The sequence below is a fragment of the Ornithodoros turicata genome, chromosome 2, assembly GCF_037126465.1.
Source record: "Ornithodoros turicata isolate Travis chromosome 2, ASM3712646v1, whole genome shotgun sequence".
NCBI lineage: Eukaryota > Metazoa > Arthropoda > Arachnida > Ixodida > Argasidae > Ornithodoros > Ornithodoros turicata.
Genome location: NC_088202.1, coordinates 3,415,919 through 3,438,863, shown reverse-complemented (window position 1 = coordinate 3,438,863; position 22,945 = coordinate 3,415,919). Strand labels below are relative to the sequence as shown.

The window sequence follows — 22,945 nt, the reverse complement described above, 5'->3', positions numbered from 1 at the left end:
GAAAGTCGCTACGATCCGCCATTTTGTGATCTCACGGTGCACTGAACGAACTCCGAAATGTCATTTTGCGTCGCGTTCCTTTACAGTTTAGACACCGCTCTGACTTAACGGACGTTGCAGACGAAGATTGTTCTCATCCCTTACCCATTAGTGAAAGTGCAGATCTCTTCTTCCATCATTGCCGGAATTCTAAGTGGCCCCACCATTCTGACTGCGTATCGTTGTCAACCAATCAAGAGCGCAGCCAGCTGAGTCGGAAGCTGGTACGTTTTACAGCCCATGCCTCCCTAATCGTGAAAGGAAGCCTGTTTCCGAATCCGTCTCGTGCAATCAATACCACGACCAGCAAGGCACGACCACTGTTTCGGGAACCTCACGAATACGAGCGCTCAACGGTGAAAGACAATTTATTCGTCATCTGTGAAGTATTACTTGGTAGAAGACACAGCAGATAAAGAAAAGCAGCTAAGCGGATGGAATGTCACCCATTCAATTCCTTCCATCGCTCGTAGGTGTCGCCATCGGCCTAGTTGTAATCGTACCATGAGGAGGAGTCCATTTCGCATGGCGATTTCCTGTGATGCATCTAGGGCACATTTTTGTGCCCCAAACCCGAGCGGTAAGTTCGGGTAATGCCGTGAGAGCAAGAGCCGCGTGTTCGGCTGATGCGATGCGGAGCAGGTCGCTCGCCCCAGGAGCACTTTTTTTCGCTCCTGCTGCAAGTGGCCGAGCCAGAATTGCCCTGACACTCTCTCCTTCCGCTCTCGACAGCGAGCATGCGCATATGCGCCGCGCGAGTGTCGCCTGCTACGTATTGCGCCTGCGGCTGTGTGCCTGTCGTCTGCTCCTTTGTTGCGTGGCATGGATCTTCACGAAGCATGTAGTGATGACAGTTCAGTTGACTCCGATATCGCGAATGACGAAGACGAAGTTGTGACCTACTTCTCTCAAGCTATGCTCTGCATATTTCGACTCCCCAAAGGCAAAACACGCATCGCTAACTTTGTTAGCGATATTGTACGTGGCTACAGCGACAAGGAGGTAGTATGTGCGACGTTGGTCTGATTAGATATTAATACTGCTTCGCTTGCTTTCCGATCTACAGCTTTTTCCGCCGTTATTAATCCTCTTGTCGTATACTTTAATTCTTATACCATGACATTTAATCCTCTGCCATCCCAATTAATCATGCTTTCATTAATTTTAATCCCCATTTCACATAACTTAATCAATTGCTCATGCAATTTAATCCACGTGACTATGTGTGGGCTACGTGACTTTTTTGTATTGTGGGATAATTCCCATGTCTACGGGTATTGCACATGTTTTTCATTATTAATGTGGGTTTCTGCACCATAATGGGATACTGTGGGACTGTCAATCTGGATTATGGTATTGTGGGACTATTCCCATGTCTCCGAGTTTTACCCATGGTTTTCATTACAAACGCGGGTATCTGCGCTGTAATGGGTACTTCGGGACTGCCAATCTGGATTATGATATTGTGGGACTATTTCCATGTGTGAGGGTATTACCCATGCTTTTCATGAGATATGCGGGTTTGTGCATTGTAATGGGATACTGTGGTACTGTCAATCTTGATTACGATATCCTGGGTCTATAAGGACGTCTACGGGTATTCCGCATGCTTTTAATTAAACATGAGGGTTTCTGCACAGTAATGAGATACTGTGGGACTGCCAATCGCAATTGCGATGTTGTGGTACTATTCCCATGCCAATGGGTATTACCCACGCTTCTCATTAAAAACGAGCGTTTCTGTACTCTAATGGGATAGTGTGGGACTGTGTATCTGGACTACGTTATTGTGAGACTATTTTCATGTCAACGGGTATTACACATGCTTTTCATTCCAAATGCGGGTTTCTGTACTATAATGGAATACTGTGGGGGCTGTCCACCTGGATTACGACATAGTGAGACTATCCCGCTGTCTACGGGTATTACCCGAGCTTCTCCTTAAAAACGCGGTTTCTGCACTGTAATGTGATACTCTGGGACTGTAAATCTGCGTTGGGATATTGTGGGACCATTCCCATGTCTACGGGTATTACCCATGATTTTATTAAAACGCGGGTTTCTACATTGTAATTGCACTGTGATGGGATACTGTGGTACTGTCGATCTACGATATCCTGGGTCTATATGGGCGTCTACGGGTATTCCGCATGCTTTTCATTAAACATGCGCGTTTCTGCACACGAATGGGATACTGTGAGACTGTCAATCGCAATTACCATATTGTGGAACTATTCCCATGTCAATGGGTATTAACCATGCTTCTAATTAAAAATGCGGGTTTCTGTACTCAAATGGGATACTGCGGGACTGTGTATCTGGACTACGTTATTGTGGGACTATTCCCATGTGTGCGGGTATTACCCATGCTTTTCATTAAATATGCGGGTTTGTGCACTGTACCGGTGTACTGTGGGACTGTCGATCTTGATTACTATATCCTGGGACTATAAGCATGTCTACGGGTATTCCCCGTGCTTTTGATTAAAAACGCGGGTTTTTGCGCTCTGATGGGATACTGCGGGTATGTCAACCTGGATTACAACAGCCCAAGCAGCACAGAATATTGGGCCCATATTGGCTGGTCATTGGCGATATGGGTTCAATATGGGACCCATTTCGCCTAGATTTTCCCCATATTGGCTGAAAATGGGCAATATGGGCCCCATATTGCCCAGTTTGACCCAATATTGGGAAAATACTGGCAGTATGGGCCCCATATCGCCCACTTTGAGCCCATATTGGGAAAATCCTTGCGATATGGGCGCCATATTACCCGCGTACACCTCATATTGACTGAGAAAATAGAAATTGGTACGTACTTGTGTTGCACAAATGCCCAAGCAGCACGGCAAGATTGAACGTTGAAGCGTGTGAAATACCCAATTCAGTACATCGTTACATCCAACAACTTCCCGCAGATGATACACATTGTTCGAAACAGTCAACGTACGTGGCAATCTCAATGTAACGTTCGCTAGAATCCGACAACTCAACATTCCACGTTCGGGAAATTGCCGCCATCTTCCTTCGCGATGCCAATGTCAATCGGTCGAGCCGACTGAGAGCGAGCGGGTTCTTTGAGCGAAATCACGCGTCCTACAGCTAATGCACATGCACGACAGCTCGAACGGACGTTTCATAGGGCTAAAATGTCACTGGTTGCTGTAATGATAACGGAATTGCGTCAGGTCAAGTAGAAAACACAATGTTTGATAGGAAGGGATGGCTCTTCTGTAAAATTAGGTGCTTTCAAGTTGCTGCAAGCAGCGTGAATTGCTCTGGCGTAGGTCCGTCACCGTCACGAAAGTGTTTCGCTGTTTTGTAGTTCATAGAATGTTGCGATTCCAATGAAGGCTTCTGGGGGATCTTTGGCATTGGCAGTTCCGTGGGACTGCCTGCCTGGTACTAGTTGATCATGCTCTTCGTTTTTAGGGCGAGAGCAGTACTATTTTTGAAATGTGATGTGGGAGAGCTTTCGCAGAGGAGGCACAGTAAGCGGGTTTCGCCGCCGCGACAATAGTGTCGCCGCTGGCATTTCCCGCCAAATTCCGGCTATTTACTTTCCATTGGCTCCGGTCCCCCACGTGACCTTTTTCGATCATGATTGGCTGAGGCTCATTTAACCGGTGGATTCGCCCGCGTTCGTTTCAAGGTACATATAAATGGTAGCGAAGGCGAGAAAAAATACCAAATCTGTGTTAGCAACACTGCGCCCTTCATGATACACATGCGAGCGTGGTTGTTGAGGGGCAAACTACGAACGTAAACAAAAATAATTTGATCGGAGGCGCGAATAATGTGTGTATTAATCCAATATGCATATTTTTAATATAGCAATTCGCCCGGTCTGCCAGTAATACGTAAGATTATAGACAGAGCCGAGTACGCTTCCGGTCCCTGTCCCTCAGCATGTTGTTAGCTACGAGCTTGCCGTACGTTGACTGCGCGCTTTGTGACTGTTGATAGCCGTTTTCTTCTTCATCGTCGTCTTTTCAATTTCAAACCACCAAGTCAAACAGGGGACACTTCTCGGAGAACTAAGGTAAGGCAGGCACACACGAACAATGGTAAAACACAACAGAACGCCGGTAAACCTGTTCCTGCAGGCTCTACCGGGAGACGCACCATGTCGAGGCGCTACATAAGCGGTGCCTCCTGAAGGAGAAAGGAAACTGTGACGCCGATGACACTATGGGCGGTATAAGTTTCCACCGTTTTCCTCGGGACCCCTTGAGGTGAGTTCCTATATATTATAAGTGTCTACGGCCGAGAACGGAGCTGAGTCACTTGGTTGAGGACGTGCAGTGTTTGCTGAAGTAAAATGCGTACCTCTCCCCCCGAGTTTTATTGAGAGCGGTGAAGTGAACATAGTGCAAGTTACATAAGATTAATAGCGTTTCAATGGTATCACCTGTTTTCCAGCTTTCAGTCTGTATGGACACTCCCTGGATAGGTCATCCTTCCACAGTGAGGTGGTAAACATGTAAATATTTAAAGGGACTATCGCATCCGTCCCGATCGATTCCGAAACTGTAGTGCTTTTTTACTCTGCGTTCATCACTGATAATAACGCCGAAAACCCGACGCGAATTGGCAGCGTCGTTCCTGTGTAGTTTCATATAAAACTTGGCAAGAGCAGACGACGCATTCCTGGATTCCCTTTCTGCAAACGTCACACGGACGAGGCCAATCACTGCGCGCCCTTTGACATGGTGAATACCAATCACGGAGCGGCCGGAGGGACCTTGGTAGCCTTGGCAACCGACCGACAGGCGGGCGGGCGAGGCGGAATGCTAGGGGACGGCGTCTTCTCTGTTACCGGCTCGCGGAATGTTGTTTCTGGTTGACGTTGAACGTGTTCGTACAGCCAGGAGCGTAACGCCGTGTTTCACGTAACATGGTTACGTCTGCACTCATACTGGTAAGCGAAAGTCAGCGTATTTACCGAGGACTTTTCACTCAGTATATTGCGATGCGAACGACAAGCAGACGATCTCGGAGACAATCGCCTGCGCTGCGCTCCAATTCGTGCGCCTGGCTTACGTCATCATCGTCGCGGCTGCAGATGGAAGGCGGATCTTTAAAACTCGTTTACTTAATATGTAAGGTGTTTTCGGAAGAGAAATTTGGCAAAGTTGACTCTGAAGTGGTGAAGAACATTACCCTTTCGGTATCGTACATACGTTACCGGATGCGATAGTCCCTTTAAGCATGTGGCTGCTGGGCTGCTTTCAACGAGGAGTTTTGCAACGGTTTGCATGTACGGGACACAAAGGGCTGTGCTGCATGTGCTTACATGTACCCAATGCTAGCATGTTGATGGCTTGCTTTGCATGCTGATTTTTTCTTTTTTTTGTTGAACTCTGAATGTAGGGCATACAGGGTCAGGCTGCTGTAGCTAGTGCATGTTTTCGTGGCACAGCTTTGCATAATTCTTCAACAATAAAACTGCTTCGCAGGTACAAGGCGTGGCTGGAGTTTTGCAACCTGGAGGCGGATACGAGTCTAATTTCCATTCGCTCTAAGGTCCTGTGCTCCCAGCACTTCGCACCAGTTGCTTATTTGCGCACAGGAAGGCTTCGGTGGGATGCAGTTCCTACATTGAAGCGCACACTGCATGGCGTTGGTAAGTATAATACAAGTCGGTATGCTCAAGTTATCACATGAAAATGTTGTAACTCTAGAGGCAATTATTGTGAGTGCTACTGGTGGTTTACAGGAGGAAGTAGTGCCTACGCCAATCAGAGCAGACTTGAAAGCAGTGGGCCTTCAACGGAGGAACGTGTGCAAGCTGTGGTAGCCTGCGATGACGACAGCACAGGAGCAATACACCTTCACCAGATGAGTCATCCTTGCCATGCTGAAGGTATACTTGAGTAACGTAGTTGTTGGGTTGGCTAACTGTACGACATCATCTGCTTCATCAGAGTGTGGTACTGAAGAAAGTCAGCAACAGCGTGATCTGTCTCATCAGGACCATAGCTACGCACAACACGCACCAGCCTTGTCAACACAGAGCACTGTTGTCTCCCCACTAGCTGCAGTTGTCACTCCTCTGCCAGGAACGTCGTCTGGTGTACTGCGTGCAGTCTCGTCACCTCAGCACTTAGGAGGTATGTGACGAATACTCTACCGCCATGAAGTCCGCAGACTTGTGAATGCTTTTTGATCACCATTTGCAGGTGGAAGTGGCTGGCATCCCCCCAAAGATTGCCCATCGTCCAGTAGTCTAGCAGCTCCAGCACAGCCAACAAAAGGCAAGCTGGATAACCTCCGCAAGAAAGTGCACCAGTTGCAAGCCCTGTGTTCAGCACCTGTGTTCATAGATACCTAGCATACATTTTCTATTTTGAATCTTCAGCAGTTTGCTATTCTTTGATACGTATTAGGTGTGTCCGTGTGGAAGCCCCAGCCGTCATCCCATAATAAAGTTGTTGTTTGCTTCCCCTTGTATATAGATTCCTAGCATGGATTTTCTATTTTGGATCATCAGCAGTTTGCCCTCTCTTTGATATGCATTTAGTGTATACCTGTCTACATAGATCCCTAGTACGTAATTTTATATTTTGGATCATGTGCTGAGTTCGATAGTTGTGTGCACAACTGCCAGTATGTACGTGCAGTTATGTGCAGGGCTAAGCACTTTGTGCAGCTTAAAAAACCTACACCACGTAGCAAAATGTGCACAAAATAGCAGAAGCAGAAAACATTGTCAATGCTTTGACATGCCTTTAATACAAAAATGCTGTTGTAATCAAAGTAGTAGTCATGAACAGTGTGTATGCTCTGAACAAGGTTGTCATTGCTGGAAGCTGATAGTATTTTGGCTGTTTTGCAAGATAAAGTATCACAGACTTCTAAACTGAGCTAATGGACTTGTGCTTTCGAATTCCTCCATAGCATTCATTACGAATGCCAAAAACTGTTGGGAGACATAGCACCACACAGCATGCAAGTATCATATAATGTGACCCAAAAGTGCAAATATGTTCACTTCCGCCTTCTTGGTACGAGAGATATGTGGAAAGCTCCAGACGTGCATGGGGACAGCAATAGTCCTGGGCCCTATCTATGTTTGCTGGAATTTGTACATTATCTTTTTGTGCTTATTCACTACATAGGCTGTCACACTGGTTATTGCACATTATTCTGTCGTGGGTGTTTATACTGGAGTTGGACGGACTACATAATACTGTTTATACTGTATTTATACTGTTTACAATGCCATGGCGAATTTACCTGTGATAAAAGAAAGCAAGCCCCCACCTGGTCTCCTGTGTCCTTTGTTGCACGCATGTCGCTAGTGTTAATTCATCTCTGTTCACAAATTGCTCATGAGCTTTTGCTCTTGGATTTGCTATCAACAGCGATTGTGACATTCTGCGGCTCGGCATCGCGGTGGAAAGAACGCGCTGCGCGAGCGCCTGGCACGCCCCGTGCTATACGTAACGGTGACGTACCACGTGACGTCCAGGTGACGTCATTATGACGAAATTTGTAGTGTGCCCCGCAACGGATGGATGGCGCTGACGGTCTTTATCATGGCCGCCCTTGAAGACGTGGTGGCCAATGCAAGCTGCGCTACCATTTATATGTACCTTGTTCGTTTCTCCGAGGCGCCGACGGCGCCGACCCGTCTGACCGTTGTGTAGCTGGCGTCTACGTATGTGAGCAGACGGTGATTTCGTTTCGTGGATTTTGAAGATGTTCGAGCCATGGACGAACGCCTGAATGAAAGGTAAGCAGACAGACGTATGATGCATGTCAGTGATCAGACTTTTAATACTGTCGCCTAACTGTGTGCATGGAGGTATGCCTTGTCCCGTATTACATCACTTTCTGCCGGTTATCAGTAATGATCTGGTTGATGATTCTGCGTCGCGTTACTTGTTGCGTTTTGTTCCGCTATTTGAATGTGTCTGATGTTTAATACACTGGTGTGCATGAAAAGGAAAACAGCGTGCATCGCGTACGCAGGGCTCCTCGAATTTTGTCATTAGTCGACATTAGGCGCGTAACGATAGCATGTCTTACAGAGCGTATTCAGCCAATTAACGTTGCCTGTGCTCGGGTTTACCATATCGTTAACAGGTTCCTTTTTTTTTCATTCAGACACCTACAGTTGTTCGTGGCCTTGCGATCCGCGAGCATGTGGCCCCTGTCACCAGAAAATTCGACATTTGTGCTGGGATGAAGCGGATGGCTTCTGCGACTCATCACGTGCTATATATGTGTATAATCATATTTACTTTCTCCAAACAGAATAGGTTCCCTTAAGGATTGTATAATATGATAGTCACGATTTCTGTTGCTCGGCACTATTTATTCTTTATTTATTCTGCAGTATTCCGTAATAATCGTGTAGATTTACTTGCATTCAAATGTTGCTTCTTGTTTGTATGTTTACGGTGTCAATAAATTTGTACATGTGAATTCCTTCGTCTTCTGGATTTTCAATTTCTGCTTCCCGATAATATTAGCAGATGGCCTGGCGAAGCCCTCGGAACAGGGGGGAGGGGGAGATAATTCGAGTGAGAGGGTGTGGAAAGGGCACGCAGCGCACATGCGCAGTTCAATCAGCCAGCGCGCGCTTTTTGGCGCCGTTTTCCGGCTACTTTGTCGTGATTCGTTACTGATGATCACGTGGTCAAGGGGGGCGGTGGTTTTCGTGGCGAAACTGTGGAAGCTACAGCTGCACTCCACTGGCTTTCGCTTGTCCCATCCTACAGTTGGCAATACGACTGCTTGTTGACTGCACCCGTTCTTCGTTTTTCGTGTTTTGGGCGATGCCGTGTTTTTCTTTTTTTTTGCAATCATGTGCAATATGGGTCACTTAGACCCGCAGAAATAAAAGAGCAAAAATCAGAGAAAAGTATCATTACTGGTGAATATTATCCAGGATAACGCTGTATTATTACACGGACTCTCCGTTGGTGTTATCACAGAAATATTGGCAAAATGGGCTTGCCAATATGGGCAGCCCATATTGGTCCAATATGGAGTCTGGTTGCACTCCCCATATTGGTCCAATATTGGCAGCCCATGTTGGACCAATATTGGCAATCTTGGCAGGCGATATGGGTCCAATATTGGACCAATATTGGCGTGCTGCTTGGGAGTGTGGTACTATTCGCATGTCAATGGGTATTGCCCACGCTTTTCATTAAAAACACGGGTTTCTGTACCATAATGGGATACTCTGGGACCGTTATCTGGACTACGATATTACGATATTGTTGGACTATTCCCATGTGTGCGGGTATTACCCATGCTTTTCATTAAACAGGCGGGTTTATGCACTGTAATGGGGTACTGTGGGACCGTCGATCTTGATTACGATATCCTGGGACTATAAGCATGTAGTAGTGATAGATATTGCATTTGGTAACAATGGGCCGCTCAGGTTACATGCGACACGCACACGCACGATAAGATATATCAGAAAACAATGGAAATCATGTATCGATAGTGTGAACAATGGGTTCCCAGGTTTCAATAACATGCGCCGCCAGGATAAGGTAACGGTTAACTCGGGTAAACAATGGGAACTCACGTGTCGATAGTGTTTGATGGGCACCTGGATGCACGTTTAATGACATTTAATAACACGCAATGACATGTAATAACACGCAAATGACATGTAATAACACGCAAGTGACATGTAATAACACACAAATGACATTTAATAACAGGCAATAACATCTGATGACATTTAATAGTATTTTTCCGATCGGGTTGACGTCAGTCCGTCACCTAGTTTGGTTGCCGCGTCAGAGCGCCAGGTAGTTTCGGTTCCCACCAAGCGCCCTCTAGTTTTCAAGCTTTGGCCGTCTGTAGTTTCGGTTTCGGTTTTAAATGAATGGACGCCAAGCTTGGTTGCTCCACGTGTAGTTCTGGTTTCAGTTTCGAATTCCTACGTGTTGCCAGATGCCCTCTGGTTTCAAGCTATTGACCGACTGTAATTTCGGTTTCAAACCGCAGCACGCTAGTTTCGCTGTGACAACGTCAACGCATTTTCTGGCGATATAAATTAAGCGTACGCGTAGAAATTTCATCAGAAAAAGAGAAAAAAAACATGGTTGACCAGTTCTATGTGAACCTGCTCTCAAATGCATCTTTGGATGTGTTTCCCGACAACACAATGAGCAAGTTCCGAGTAAAGCTAGCCCATCCACAGACGTTGGAGGGTAGGTGGGAGGCCGCTTTAACAGAAATCAACATCCCTTTTGCGATTAAAAATGTAACTGACACAGTCAATAGTACATCGGAAACGACATTCCTTGGTTCTACGATTGAAGCAACAGAAAAGGTCAAGTTCAACGCTAATGAAAACATTCTCTTGTCTTTGAGACAATTTTTAGCAAAACATTTGCAGCATAAGACAAGAATTATACGTGGTAGCGGTCATTATGAGATACAACTTCCTCTGAACTATGGTTTGGAAATTAGCGCAACTCTTGCCGCTAAGCTTGGCATGGCTGAAAAGATAATCGGCTGTGGAGAGTTGGACAGAGGGTCACCCGTGAAGCTACTCAAATACCAGGTGGATACGGAAGAAACGATTAACATAGTTACCTATCGTTCACGAACGGTAAAGTATGAAGTTCCAGAAGGCTACTACGAATCGGGGAAGGACCTCGTTAATTCCATTAACCATGCCTATCGAACAAAACTTCATTTGTCGCAAGATGCTCGTCTCCTCGTATGTAACCCATACAACGGAATTTGTCACCTGGAACGCATGAACGATGGCTATGTGACCTTTCATCCTTATTTGGCTTTGATGTTGGGCTTCGGAAAGAGGACAACTTTCTCAAGTTATGCAGTCGCCGAACGAGACGTTTGTCTATTCCCTGCTCAAAACTATATTTTCATATACTGCGATGTCATCGAGAACGAATTTGTGGGTGACGTGACAGCACCACTTCTTCGATCGATACCATTCAGAGTCCAGGGTAGGAATGATGTGATGTCTTATTTATTCACAAACCTGTACTATAAATATGTATCTGCGAAGGAATTGACAACCATTCAAATCGAGTTGGCAAACGAGATAGGTGATTTCATTCCATTCATTTCTGGCTCTGGACGTGTCGGGTTGACGATCCACCTACGTAAATGTATATAACAAACCCACCATGTTGCATAGCACATTTTGGTGCAGGAAAGCGAGAGCATCTACCACACTATACTGCTCCCGAGCTTTATCAGATTGGAGGAGGCATATTTGGTGACGTATTGAGGGGTTTCTTGCCCATACTGACCAAGAAGGTAGCGCCATACGTTGGAAGAAAGCTCCTTGATACTGGAAGACATATAGCCGAGGAAGTCCAGCAAGGAGCATCATTTCGAGAAGCCGTCAAGAAAGGAGTAGACCGCACGGTGCATAAAACTCGTGACGAGTTACTTCAGAGACTCACAGGGAAAGGAAGAAAACGCAAGGCCATTAAAAAAGCTCGACCTGCGGAGAAGCGGAGGAAATCTGACTTCTTTACTTGACAGAAAAAAAAATGTCTATTGCAGTAGTGCATAAAGATTCTTGTCTGTGTACTACAAACCAGCTGGAACTCTTCTCTCTTCCACCTACAAATTTTGCTTTGGAGAAGTCTGAATACGTCGAGTTTTTCCCAGTATCTGCTCCGACATCAAGCGGAGTGATCGAGTACAATGTTCCGGGACTCGGTGGGGGCTTCTTTGATCTTCAATCCAGCTTTTTGCATATTCAGTGCAAGATCATTCGAAAGAATGGAGATCCAGCGGTAACTACAACAAGCACTTCAACAACACCTGATGCAGTCATACCTGTCCAAGCGTTTGGTTCATCATTGTTTCAACACGTACATATCTACCTGAATTCAACCTTGGTTTCGAGTTTCGAACATTATGGCTACCGTTCCTACTTGGACATCATTACGAATGCCAACAATGTAACTCAGACACACACCCTTTCAGCAATGTTATACGAGCCAGACCCTTTAGGCACGAGTGAGGTATATGCTCCCACATCTGATTCAAAAGGAGTTTTCGCTCGTTACAAGCGAACCAAAGGATCGGCACTGTGTGACATGTACAGCCCAATCTTCAGCGACATATGTCAACAACAGAAGCTCATTCTTAACGGAACCGATATTCGAGTTGTGCTACGTCAAGCGTCGGATGATTTTCGTCTCTTGCAAGCTGATGGTGCAACAGAAAAGCACACTGTGGAATTTTCACGTATCGTGCTCTATCTCCGACGTGTTCAGTTATCGCCGAGTATACTTGTTGGTATAGAACGAAGACTTCAAACAACACCTGCAGTATACCTTCTCCGAGGACTGGAAATTAAGTACAGAACCATCGCCCCTAACCAATCTCAGGTGATATTTGACGACTTGTACAGCGAGCGAGTTCCCTCCAAGTTAACAGTATTGATGGTCAGGAGCGATGCCTACCAAGGTAGCAGACCACGAAACCCATTCAAGCTTGAGAACTTCAAACTAAAACGAGCACTACTGGACGTTGGTGGACAACAGTACACGGATGAGTTCGACTTCCAACGGGACATCTATTCCAAAGCCTATATACACCTGCTTCACAAACTAAAACGCAAGGATATACCAATAGCTCCAGCTGCGTATGCAAAAGAGACATTTATGCTTTATTACCATCTGACTCCAGATGCAGAAGTGAATGCTCTTTGTCCTGTTGTTCAAGCCAACGTTCGTCTGACCCTAACGTTTGCTGCCAATCTAACAGAAGCAGTTACGGTGTTGTTTGTATCCGAAACACCACGTGTGCTAGAAATCAACAAAGACAGACGAGTGAAATTTGTCTGAAAAATAAACATGGAGGAGTGGCAGTTCTATGCAGCATTCAGTAGACACTACTGCACCAGAGAACTGTTTCGGGGAACCTTTGCATGCAATGAAATCGCAAGACAGGAAGCCATACCCGGGATTTATGTGATTAACACAGCTCCAAGGAGCAGTAACGGTGAACACTGGACCATGACTTATGTTTCCGGTGACAATGTAGTTACGTATTTTGATAGTTACGGCATTCAGCCCGTCTACAAAGAATTCTACCAATTCATTCATCCTACCAGGTCATTTTACTATAACAAGAAAAGACTTCAGGGCTATGGATCAGCTACATGTGGCCTCTACTGCCTGTATGTAGGCAGCATGCTCGCTTGTGGATTCTCGCTCCGAGAGTGCACTCAGAGATTTTCGTCAACGAACTTCACGCTGAACGACAAGCTGGTACCCGTCCTTGTACGGAAGCAATTCCCAAGAAAGACAGACAACATGTCATGTTGCAGTGTACTTTGACACAATAAAATTGTATTTATTTCCATGTCGTTACAGGCACAATCTTATATATATATAAAAAACAGCATTACAACAACAACAGCCAGGTAGGGCAACATATGCATAAAAACTGTCTACATCTTTCCATTGGATGCGTACCCAAAGGGTAACGTGTGGATACCATCCTCACAAATGAAACGCTTTGTGTCTAGGGGATTTAAAGCTACTTTCGTAACACATACACTTTTATTTATATTTTCCTTGCGCACAATGAGGTTCTGACAAACTTTGTACACTTCACCAAGCTTAAGAGAGTCTATGTACATTGAATAATGCAACTTCTGGGCTTCACATTGTTTCACCCCCTTAGCACGATTGTATCGTCTTTTACTATGGAGGTCTAGTGCATAGAGCTTTGGTTTCAGGCAACAGAACCCTAGGATGTGGTCGTGGGGCATTTCGTTCTTAAATTTTCCTAGCACCATCTTGTTTTTCGTAGAATACATCGAGTCATCACAAGAATGACCAGATGTATCAAGGTGGGTATCGGCGAGCTCCGCAAGGGCCTTCTCATCGCTCAGCATCACGATATAAGAATCTGTGTCCATATACAAGAGCCTTGTGTCCGGGGCTACCCGAAGCAAGTTGTTATAATAAAAGTCATACATCATGACTTTAGACAGCTCGAGAATAGTGAACCCCAGGTACAGAGGCTGTCGCATACGGACTATCGATTGAGCGAACTGAAACAAGACTACGTTAGAGCTTAGAGCCCTGAATTGTTTGAGGTTCGGTTTACGCAAGAATCTCAACACTTGCTCCTCGGAAGTTGCTAAGCGACAGTCGACGAACTTTCGTACATTCATACATGTTTTCCCATATACGGAGTTAATTAAACTCTTGTACAGGTTACGTTCGAAGGTATTGGTTGCCTGCTTGCGTAGTTCATGATGGAAGTCAACATAGGATCGCAGGAATGGTTTTTGTTTGAACCTGAGCACCCGGTGAATTTTCTCGAGCCGAAGACCCAACTGTAGGTACAACTTTAGACTGCGATAATGAAGAAAATACTTCTTCTTGTCAAGCAGTGTAAGGAGTAATTTCGGTTCTATATCATGCTGTGGGAGGTTAAATTTTTTCATCAGGTCTTTCTGATAATCCGAAAGCAACTCATACGGGACGCTCATTTTTTCGGGCGCGAGCGGTAAATCTTTATGTCGTTCGTGGAGCTCTTGTACGTAGGCCAGGTCTACCTCTAAAAAATAACCAACGTCTGCATAATCTGCAACAAGGGTTACATCTAAACCTGCAACCTCTTCGGGTGACAGCCATTCAAAGTCTCCGAATGGGAGTGGTTCACGCATCACTGTGCCATAGAGTCCATTTATGTCCATGTAATGAATTATGGTCTTTGGTTTTTCGGGATCGTACTGATCTGTCCCTGGGACATTTGCAGTGGCCATTCGCGTTGAACACTGGGTCATACCACCACGCAGGCCCCGTTCAATTAACAGATAGGCATCGGGATCGTGGATTAAATCCAGATTAATCCGGCTCATTTTTAGTGCGCAAGACATGCTTAGTCCCGGGAGTGACACGAAATGAAGTGGTTCAATTTTGTGCGTCTCCAACGCCCATATTCGGAAGTTTTGAAACACGTCTGCCAGAAGCAATGCGTCCGTCAGAAGGTACAAATCCGAGTACTCGCCCAGGCTCTTCAGTTGAAATTTTTCAAACACATTTTGCGCATGGCGGTAATCTTCCTCGCTCACTTCTGATCCGTTCAGTTGGTTAAAGAACTGGTCACGTGATGGCAAACAGGGCTCGTCGTAACGTTCAAAAGAGGTAACGTAGTTATAACAGAAAACCCCTTTACGTACAACCAACCTGAAGTAGTCCTCCTCTGCGAAAAACTGACGCAGACACCTGAAGTTAGATTCACCTTTGTCACATAGATTTTTCGTCAGTGTGTCGAGACTAGCATTGAGGAAGCTTAACGAGTCTATGAAGCGGAACACACCAATGTCTATAGCCTTAAACTTTTGACAACTGGAGGCTATCACTCTGATGTCTGTCTTCCGAAGCAGGTGCAGATGAGCTACTATGAATCCGAGGTCATAATTGGCATTATGTGCAATGATGGGCACTTTCCGTGGTATCCGCAGTTTCAGATTACATCCCTGACACAATGATTGGCGAAATTCTCCACTTACGTGATCATGGTCTCGCACTTTCTGCTTCTTAGTGAATGGTTCTTTACAGATGTTACAGTGAGTGGCTTCAGAATGTTCGAGTTCGTCTCCTGGGGTCATTTGCAAGGGCACAGTCTCGTGCAACATCGCATACAGCTCATCATGCAAATTACGCAATAGTTCCATGAAAACGGAAACGCAGTCTGCACCACGGTAAATATGTTTCTTCAAGACATACGAATCGCACGAGCGTATGACGAGGAGACAGAAGGATGAAGGGATGTGTTCCTCGTAGACATTCCCGCCTCCCGAACACGGTGATAGTACACTCTCAAAGTCGTATACACAGTAGAAGGGAACTTCCGACATCAAATGCTCTCCGGCAAACGACAGTGTCTCACCTTTCTTTGGAAAAATAGTCTTGGACACTTTTTGTTGTTTACACATTAGTAGATGATCGGCGAGTACACCCGGGGTGGTGAAACCCATCGTACACCGTTTGCAGTGAAAATAACCAGGTGGTGTGAACAAAGCATTGAAATTAGTAATGAGTACAAAATGGAAGTCAATCAGCAGTAGGTCGACATGCTTCTTGCACTGGTCGTCAACAACCTTAATCGGGTAAACATATTTTTCATCTTTGTCATAACCGTACACGTTAATGCTCACATCGTTCTGCTTCTCAAACATTTCTACATCTTTCGGGAACACTACAGGAAACGTCTCTGGAAATACATATTGAGACAGGTATGACCTGTAGGATGAAGCTCTGCGTCTGTAAGAACCCTTTGCAGGATGTAGACCGGCAAGTACGCAAAATGCGAAACACATGTTCTGTTCACTATCCTCGTGAAGGTCGACATTCAGAAGACACCGACACTTTTTTTTCAATTCGTTTGGCAATTCAAAGTCGGTACAACCAATGAGCTGTGGTGCGAGACGACCGACATGAAGAATGCAGGCGTGAATTCGAAATAAGAAAAATCCCGACCCTTGCATTTCAAGCTTTTCTAAATTGTTGGTGACTTCAGTGCCTACTTCAATGACAGCACGTTCTACGTCTCGTTCCGACCACAGCGTATGCACACTCGAAGGAATAAATTGAGTGACAAATATGATCTCATCCTCAGGCGTATGTCGACCGAGTTCCGCCTTCAGCAAAACATAAAAGCGTAACGGAAATCCGAAATGTCGAAGTACACCGGCAAGGTAGCGTCCGTTTTCATGAAAGAATGTGCTGACATCCTGCCCGTCGTCGTCTCTGTCATGTAGATGAAGCTCATAGCGGTTGGTATAGTTGCGGAGCGTACAGAGTGTCTCACAAAATGGGATACAGGGTGTTGCAAGGTTATGAACGTTAGCCAGATGAACTTGAAGTCCCAGCGCTGTTGTGTAGTGCTGCCGATCGGCCGGAGGACAAAGGTGGCATGTCACCATTTCTTTTTATTTTTTTACTCGGATTGACCGAACACGATGTCTGGCGAAAGAAGACGTTTCCCCTCTTTTCCAACTCGCTCTTTCTTCTCCATCCAGAGCCCGCTCGTGTTCCTCATGTCTTCGATGTCTTGAGTGCTTAGTTTATGAAACCGAGCTGGAAGGAACACCTTTACGTGCTCGTGATCCTTCATAATTTCTACGTAGACCGCCTCGCCATACCTCGTTTCAATTTTGTTAACATCAACCACATCATACTTGATGTTTTTAGGAATTGTCGCCATTTTTTGAAACTCTCCACATTTCTTTAACTTGTCAAGTTTATGCAAGATCGACGAAGACATGATGCTTACTTGTACACTGATGCAATGATGACGACGATGATCCTTCGGACACGTTGGACCGACTGAAAACAAAAGGAGCACATGTTAGAACACTGCAAAATATTTCATCATTCTGAACACCATACCTCCTCAGAAGGAGGTTCGAGAGTGAAGGAGCTGAGCGTCAGACAGTTCTTATATAAGAAGTTGCCAGCATGGCAACCTTGAGGAGTCTTCTTTTTTTTTACATCGTCAACTCTGCAGTCGAACCTACCTTTGCAGTTTGCTTTTTTTCCCTGCAGTTTGCAAGCACGGACTTGTTTATCTAACGAAACGTATCTTGACCAGACTTCATTCCCTTGCACGAAATGACAGTGATAGCACCTTTTAGGTTCGTGACGCCTGCCTCGGTGTCAATTTCAGGGGCTAGTCAAAGTGGGAAATCCACCTTCGTGGCACGACTAATTAAACACAGAGCTGTCCTCTTTGACAAACCGTTCAAGCAAATATGGTATATCTATCTTTATAAGCAGCCGGTATTCGATACTCTTCCTGAAGTAAATTTCAGTCAAGACATCCCTGCAGATCCGGAGAATTATAGCCACTCATTATTTATATTTGACGACTGTTTAGCCGACCGACAAAGACTCAAAGAAATCTGCAAATTTTATATCGCTGGGTGTCACCACCTGTCAATCACGGCTGTGTTCATCTCGCAATACCTGTTCGTCAACGACCCTTTGTATCGCACAATACAATTCAATAGCACGGCTCTCGTTTTATTTCGTTCACCACGCACTACAGACCAGCTGCGTATGCTGTCCAGGCAGATTTTCGGGCGAAATGATTTGTTGCCCACGATATATAAAGATGCCTGTCAGAAACCATACTCATACTTAGTTATCGACTTGTCTCAACAGAGCAACGATCACTATAAGGTGTGGACCAACATTTTCCCGGATGATCACAGACAGATCGTATACAGGTCATGAAAAGGCTTAACAAACACATTCGTTTCCTTCGTATGATCGCTGAAGCAAAGACAGGGGAAGATCGTTACAACCTGATTCAACATGCCAGCAGGGAACAGCTACGAACAATCAGGGAGATTTGTATGAACCTCTGCAAAGGAAACATCGACGTACCGGCGAAAGTTAAAAAGCAATTGCAGCCTTTTGCAACACCCATTAGGACACTGGCTTCCAGGCAAGACCGTGCAGATGTGAAGAAAATTAAACGGATTCTTCATCAGTCCGGCGGGTTTTTGCAATTTTTGTTGCCCCCCTTGTTAGGTCTCGTTTCAAGTTTAGCGGGCAAAAGCATCGCAAAAGCAATCGGCATTTAAATAATGCAGAAATACGAGCTTGTTCCCTATCGGGAAAGCACTATTCCGTCGATATTGAATAAACAGGAGCCTGATGATATCAAGGCCAAGGAGATCATCCAGTACTTGCACAAGCTATTGCATCCTCCCGCGAACACATTAAGACAGCCTAGTGCAGCAGGTGAGGAGACAAATCATGTGGCATCGACAAGAGAGCAGACACAGATTCAAGCGGACGAGGAGGAAGATGCCATCGTTAATTTTATGAGCAGCGGCTACAAGATGAGAGCAAGCCAATTACTGCGTTTACTAAAACCCGTGCTCGGCTGGAATAGTAAAACGTTTGAGCTCATTGTCAATGGTGAACAAATACCAAATACCAACGTTGTAGACCTTGTTTATTATTTGGTCACAAGAGCGCGAAATGTGTGGCGACCCGCGTATCTCGAGAGGATCCTACCACTATTGGTCAAGCTAAATATACCGACACTTATCGTACATCCATCTCGACTTGAAAAGGAGACTGCAGAGCCATCAGCCGGTAGTCCTACGTTTACACCTGAGACACCTCGTCGACGCATTTCTCCGGTTATCACAAGAGTGGCTAAGAGACTTCGAGAATGGAACCGGTATTGAGCACGTTGGAAACGCAACAGGAACACTGTGGTTACCTTCGGGACGAAAACATTCTGGCGCATTTTCCCGCACGACACAGGAAGAAGGCCCTCGCCATTCTGCAGATGCTAAAGACCGTATTTGCGATAGATGAAGAGGGAAGGATTATCTGTCATTCTCGCGTTGTTCCAAGTAGTTCCGTCATCGAGCTTATAAAATACGAACTGCACAATCGATCGCCCTCTTGGTACAAAGGTGACGTGGCAGCCGTTATAAATGCCTACTTGTCATTCGACGGACTTCGTGTTCGTGGAAGAAAATTGTGCTAATGGCTGCTTACGTGGACGTATACCATCCTGGTGCTCTAGGTGGTGTTCAACGACTCGCACGAGCGATCGGTGAAAAGCCGGCGAAGGTTGCCAAGTTCCTGGAAACCAGTGATGTGTACTCTCTCTTCAGAGAACTTAAGCGACCACGTCAGTTCCGGAAGACCATCGTTTTGGGTGCGAAGGATATATTCCAAATAGATTTGAAAGACCTTCAGAAACTGTCGAGATACAACAAGGGTTTTCGCTATCTTTTGTTTTGTATCGACGCATTTTCTCGTATGCTTGCTGTAGTGCCTGTGCAGAATAAACGAGCAGCGGAAATTATACGTGGACTGAGACTCGCTTTTAGACGTATTGGGACTCCGAGACTGATTCATTCAGACAGAGGTACAGAGTTCACCAATAAGTCAGTCGGAGCATTTTTAAAATCAAAAGGGATATCTCTCTTCCACACTAATTCAAATACGAAAGCAAGTATTGCAGAACGATCTATTCGAAGTCTTATGACGCCACTTTATCGTGCTTTTGAATATCAGGGACATAAATCGTACTTGAAAATTTTACAGCCTCTGGTCAAAGCATATAATCATCGTGTTCATAGAACTCTGTCGGCACGACCTGTGGATGTCAACAAAGAAAATGAACATTTATTTAGACAAAAGCTCTATCCTACTCCGAGCAAACCCCCAGAGAAGCCACGTTTTCGCGTTGGCCAGCTTGTCAGAATAGCAAAGTCTAGACACCAGTTAGTCAAAAGTTATCTTGGTTCGTTTACGCGTGAAATTTTTGTGGTGAGAGCAGTCAAGATTGGTTACCCGAATACCTATCTCTTACGTGACCAGCAGGAAGAACCTATTGAAGGTCAATTTTATGCAAGCGAATTAACACGTGTGCAGCCTGGAAAGGGCCACCGCATTATAAAAAGACGCGTTCGGAATGGAAAGGTGCAGTACCTGTTGCAACCTTCTGGAAGTCGTAGAAGGACTTGGGTTCCGGAGAACTACCTGCCACCACCGACGACGAAATGACTGGCGATCACTGGTCCGATGTCGAACAGCCAGCCAACGCTGGCGATTCCTGGTCCCAATCGGGTGATGATGTGTGCGGCATGCGGGACGTTACCCAGGATCATCAACTCCAAGGAAAATGTCGCCATCCTCATACCTGTTGGAATGACGTGTTAGAATGCGGTTCATCGAAGTCAACGGACGACACAGTGCTCGTCGCAGCATTTAAGATAACCAGAGACATTTTCCTGTTCCAGTCCCTGCCTCTGAACCTTCCCGCGAAAAAGACTGTGTGGGAGTCTTCAAAAACAATGTATGCCAGGGTGCACAGGAAGTGTGAGCACCTATCCGACCACCCGTTCGACCTGGTCTCCGAATGGGGAAAACAGATGAGCTCAATATTCAGCTATTACGGTGATCGTGACGTCGACGTAATGCAACTGGTGGCCGAAAGTCTATGTATCATGTACTACGCAATGAAGACTGGCTACCATTACCTGGCTGTGTACATAAACGACATGACAATTGACCTGTTGCAAAATAGGTTGTCACCCAAAGACGCTTACCAATAAATATTGAAATCCATGACGAGTTGTCTCATTTTACTGTAGGTCGTCATGGTAAATAGATGTCCGGAGATGTTCTGCTACACCTTGTCCTTTCTGAGTGCTGTTTCCCTGTTCGTTTTCGTAGCTACAACAGAATTTACAAAACCAACACTGAAACAGGGAAAATGCACTACCGTGACTCAGATTGACCATAACATCTACGTCCACCGATGTCCAGCTGCAGTAACTGCCGTACGCCTTTGGCTCAGCAATGGTCATCCGACGAGATACGGAGTAAATCTGTCGCAAAATGATACACGTCAACTATGGCATTGCTTGAAAGAAGCAAATGTCGCGCACAATTATTATAACTTCGAGTGCTCGAAGCTATGTGAAATAAGTTTCGAACCCAGGCAAGTAATAGAACGATGTCCCGGCAATGTGTACAATATTGCAAGACTCATTGGGAATGGAAAGCACAGCGGTTACGGTATCACTCTTTCGAAATCGGCTACCATGTCTCTGCTGTCTCATCTGAGCGAAACAATAAAAAGAATTTAAAACAAATACATGCCCGCATTTCATTTAGCTATAAAATACACTGTAACACAAGAAATGGTTTGAAATACTCACATCACTTGGCTCTTACGTGGCACACTCACTGCTGGAAGCTCGTACGTGGCAGACAGCGTATACCACCAGTCGAAAATTCATCTTGCGAGGGCGATAACGGTTTCTTTTTTTTGTGTGTGTGGTTGGTGTTCCCAAAGAGCGTTTGGAAAAAGCCAGACGGGTGTTTCGCGGTTGTGTTATCATACCAAAAGAAGAAGAAAAAAGAGCGCGTCGGCAAGAGGTATCGCATTTCACATGCTGCTCCTGCGAAAGGAGAAGCTGTCCACGATGCATTCACGTGATCCTTCCTTCCCTTGAAATAAAACAAAAATGAAGGGTCTTATAAGCTAGCTGTCGACGACTGAGACCGATCAGACCTTCATCGACGACGCAACTTTGAAAGGATGTGAGTATACCTCTTGTCTTTATGCCTTTTTTTTTGTTATTTTTATTTCGAGACCATCACAGCTGGTAACCGCAATACGTAGTCATGCAATGCTTCTCGATTCGTTGTATGCTGTTGTCGCAATGCGCAACACAAGTTTGGAAATGTGTGTGTATAGAACACCTCTATTTTATTGTGATTGTTGTCACTGGGTTATTTACTTCCAAACGTCGTACTCCTATGCAAATGCATGACACAGTAACAGAGACATATCGGAAAGTGGAAAACGTTAACCGATTCTTTGAGAATGCTGCTTGTTGTTGTTGCGTGACACCTGATCGAGATTTGAGTCATCCTAGACTTTGTCCTGATTGAGAAGAGCATTCACAGGATGTTTCGTTTTCCCTTTGTTTTTGCAGATTGCTTCTGTACAAGGATGAAGTCAAGCAAGACTCTGGTAATTTGTAACATATCTTTTCGTTAGTTGAATAAAAGAGTAGTAAAATAATGTGCTGAAATAAAAAAGGAATATATACAGTGTTGTCTGGTCTCTGATATACATCATTATTTGAGTGTACTTATCAAATGGGGGGAAAAAATCATGCTGTGACGCGGCATTTAGTTTTTTGTCAAATGAAACCGTAAGTACAGACGGTCAAAAGCTTGAAACTAGAGGGACATCTGGTAACCATTCAAAAACCTGCGTTGACGTTGTCACAGCGAAACTAGCGTGCTGCGGTTTGAAACCGAAATTACAGTCGGTCAATAGCTTGAAACCAGAGGGCATCTGGCAACACGTAGGAATTCGAAACTGAAACCAGAACTACACGTGGAGCAACCAA

At 45.3% G+C, this 22,945-nt stretch overlaps 2 protein-coding genes and 1 long non-coding RNA gene across 5 annotated transcripts; 2 read left to right on the top strand and 1 right to left on the bottom strand.

The window, feature by feature from the left end:
* The first annotated feature begins 3,973 nt into the window (after window positions 1-3,973).
* LOC135383006 (uncharacterized) lies at window positions 3,974-4,528 on the top strand. The gene is made up of 3 exons (XR_010419602.1): window positions 3,974-4,084; window positions 4,149-4,277; window positions 4,465-4,528. It is a non-coding gene; the product is annotated as an uncharacterized LOC135383006 (long non-coding RNA).
* An 862-nt stretch (window positions 4,529-5,390) lies between these two features.
* LOC135383005 (uncharacterized) lies at window positions 5,391-6,402 on the top strand. The gene is made up of 4 exons (XM_064612651.1): window positions 5,391-5,668; window positions 5,762-5,908; window positions 5,970-6,155; window positions 6,225-6,402. The coding sequence occupies exons 2-4, from the start codon at window positions 5,884-5,886 to the stop codon at window positions 6,374-6,376; spliced, it is 363 nt and encodes a 120-aa protein (XP_064468721.1). The 5' UTR covers window positions 5,391-5,668; window positions 5,762-5,883; the 3' UTR covers window positions 6,377-6,402.
* Window positions 6,403-13,334: 6,932 nt separating this feature from the next.
* Window positions 13,335-22,155, bottom strand: LOC135385149 (uncharacterized). Of its 3 annotated transcripts, none has more exons than XM_064614326.1 (4): window positions 21,125-22,155; window positions 20,505-20,715; window positions 17,314-17,366; window positions 13,335-17,117 (listed from the first exon to the last, which is right to left on the bottom strand). In XM_064614326.1, the coding sequence occupies exon 4, from the start codon at window positions 16,961-16,963 to the stop codon at window positions 13,469-13,471; it is 3,495 nt and encodes a 1,164-aa protein (XP_064470396.1). In that variant the 5' UTR covers window positions 16,964-17,117; window positions 17,314-17,366; window positions 20,505-20,715; window positions 21,125-22,155; the 3' UTR covers window positions 13,335-13,468. The 3 variants fall into 3 exon arrangements, with proteins under 3 accessions (XP_064470396.1, XP_064470395.1, XP_064470394.1); XM_064614325.1 differs by having other exon boundaries at window positions 13,335-17,366; window positions 21,125-21,406; window positions 21,740-22,155; XM_064614324.1 differs by having other exon boundaries at window positions 13,335-17,366.
* Between the last annotated feature and the right edge of the window lie 790 nt (window positions 22,156-22,945).

Coding starts and splice junctions, on each gene's coding strand:
- LOC135383005 (XM_064612651.1), top strand. CDS start 5,884: ATGAGTCATCCTTGCCATGCTGAAG. Junction 5,909..5,969: donor TCATCCTTGCCATGCTGAAG/GTATACTTGAGT, acceptor CTGCTTCATCAG/AGTGTGGTACTGAAGAAAGT. Junction 6,156..6,224: donor GTCACCTCAGCACTTAGGAG/GTATGTGACGAA, acceptor CACCATTTGCAG/GTGGAAGTGGCTGGCATCCC.
- LOC135385149 (XM_064614324.1), bottom strand. CDS start 16,963: ATGGTGACATGCCACCTTTGTCCTCCGGCCGATCGGCAGCACTACACA.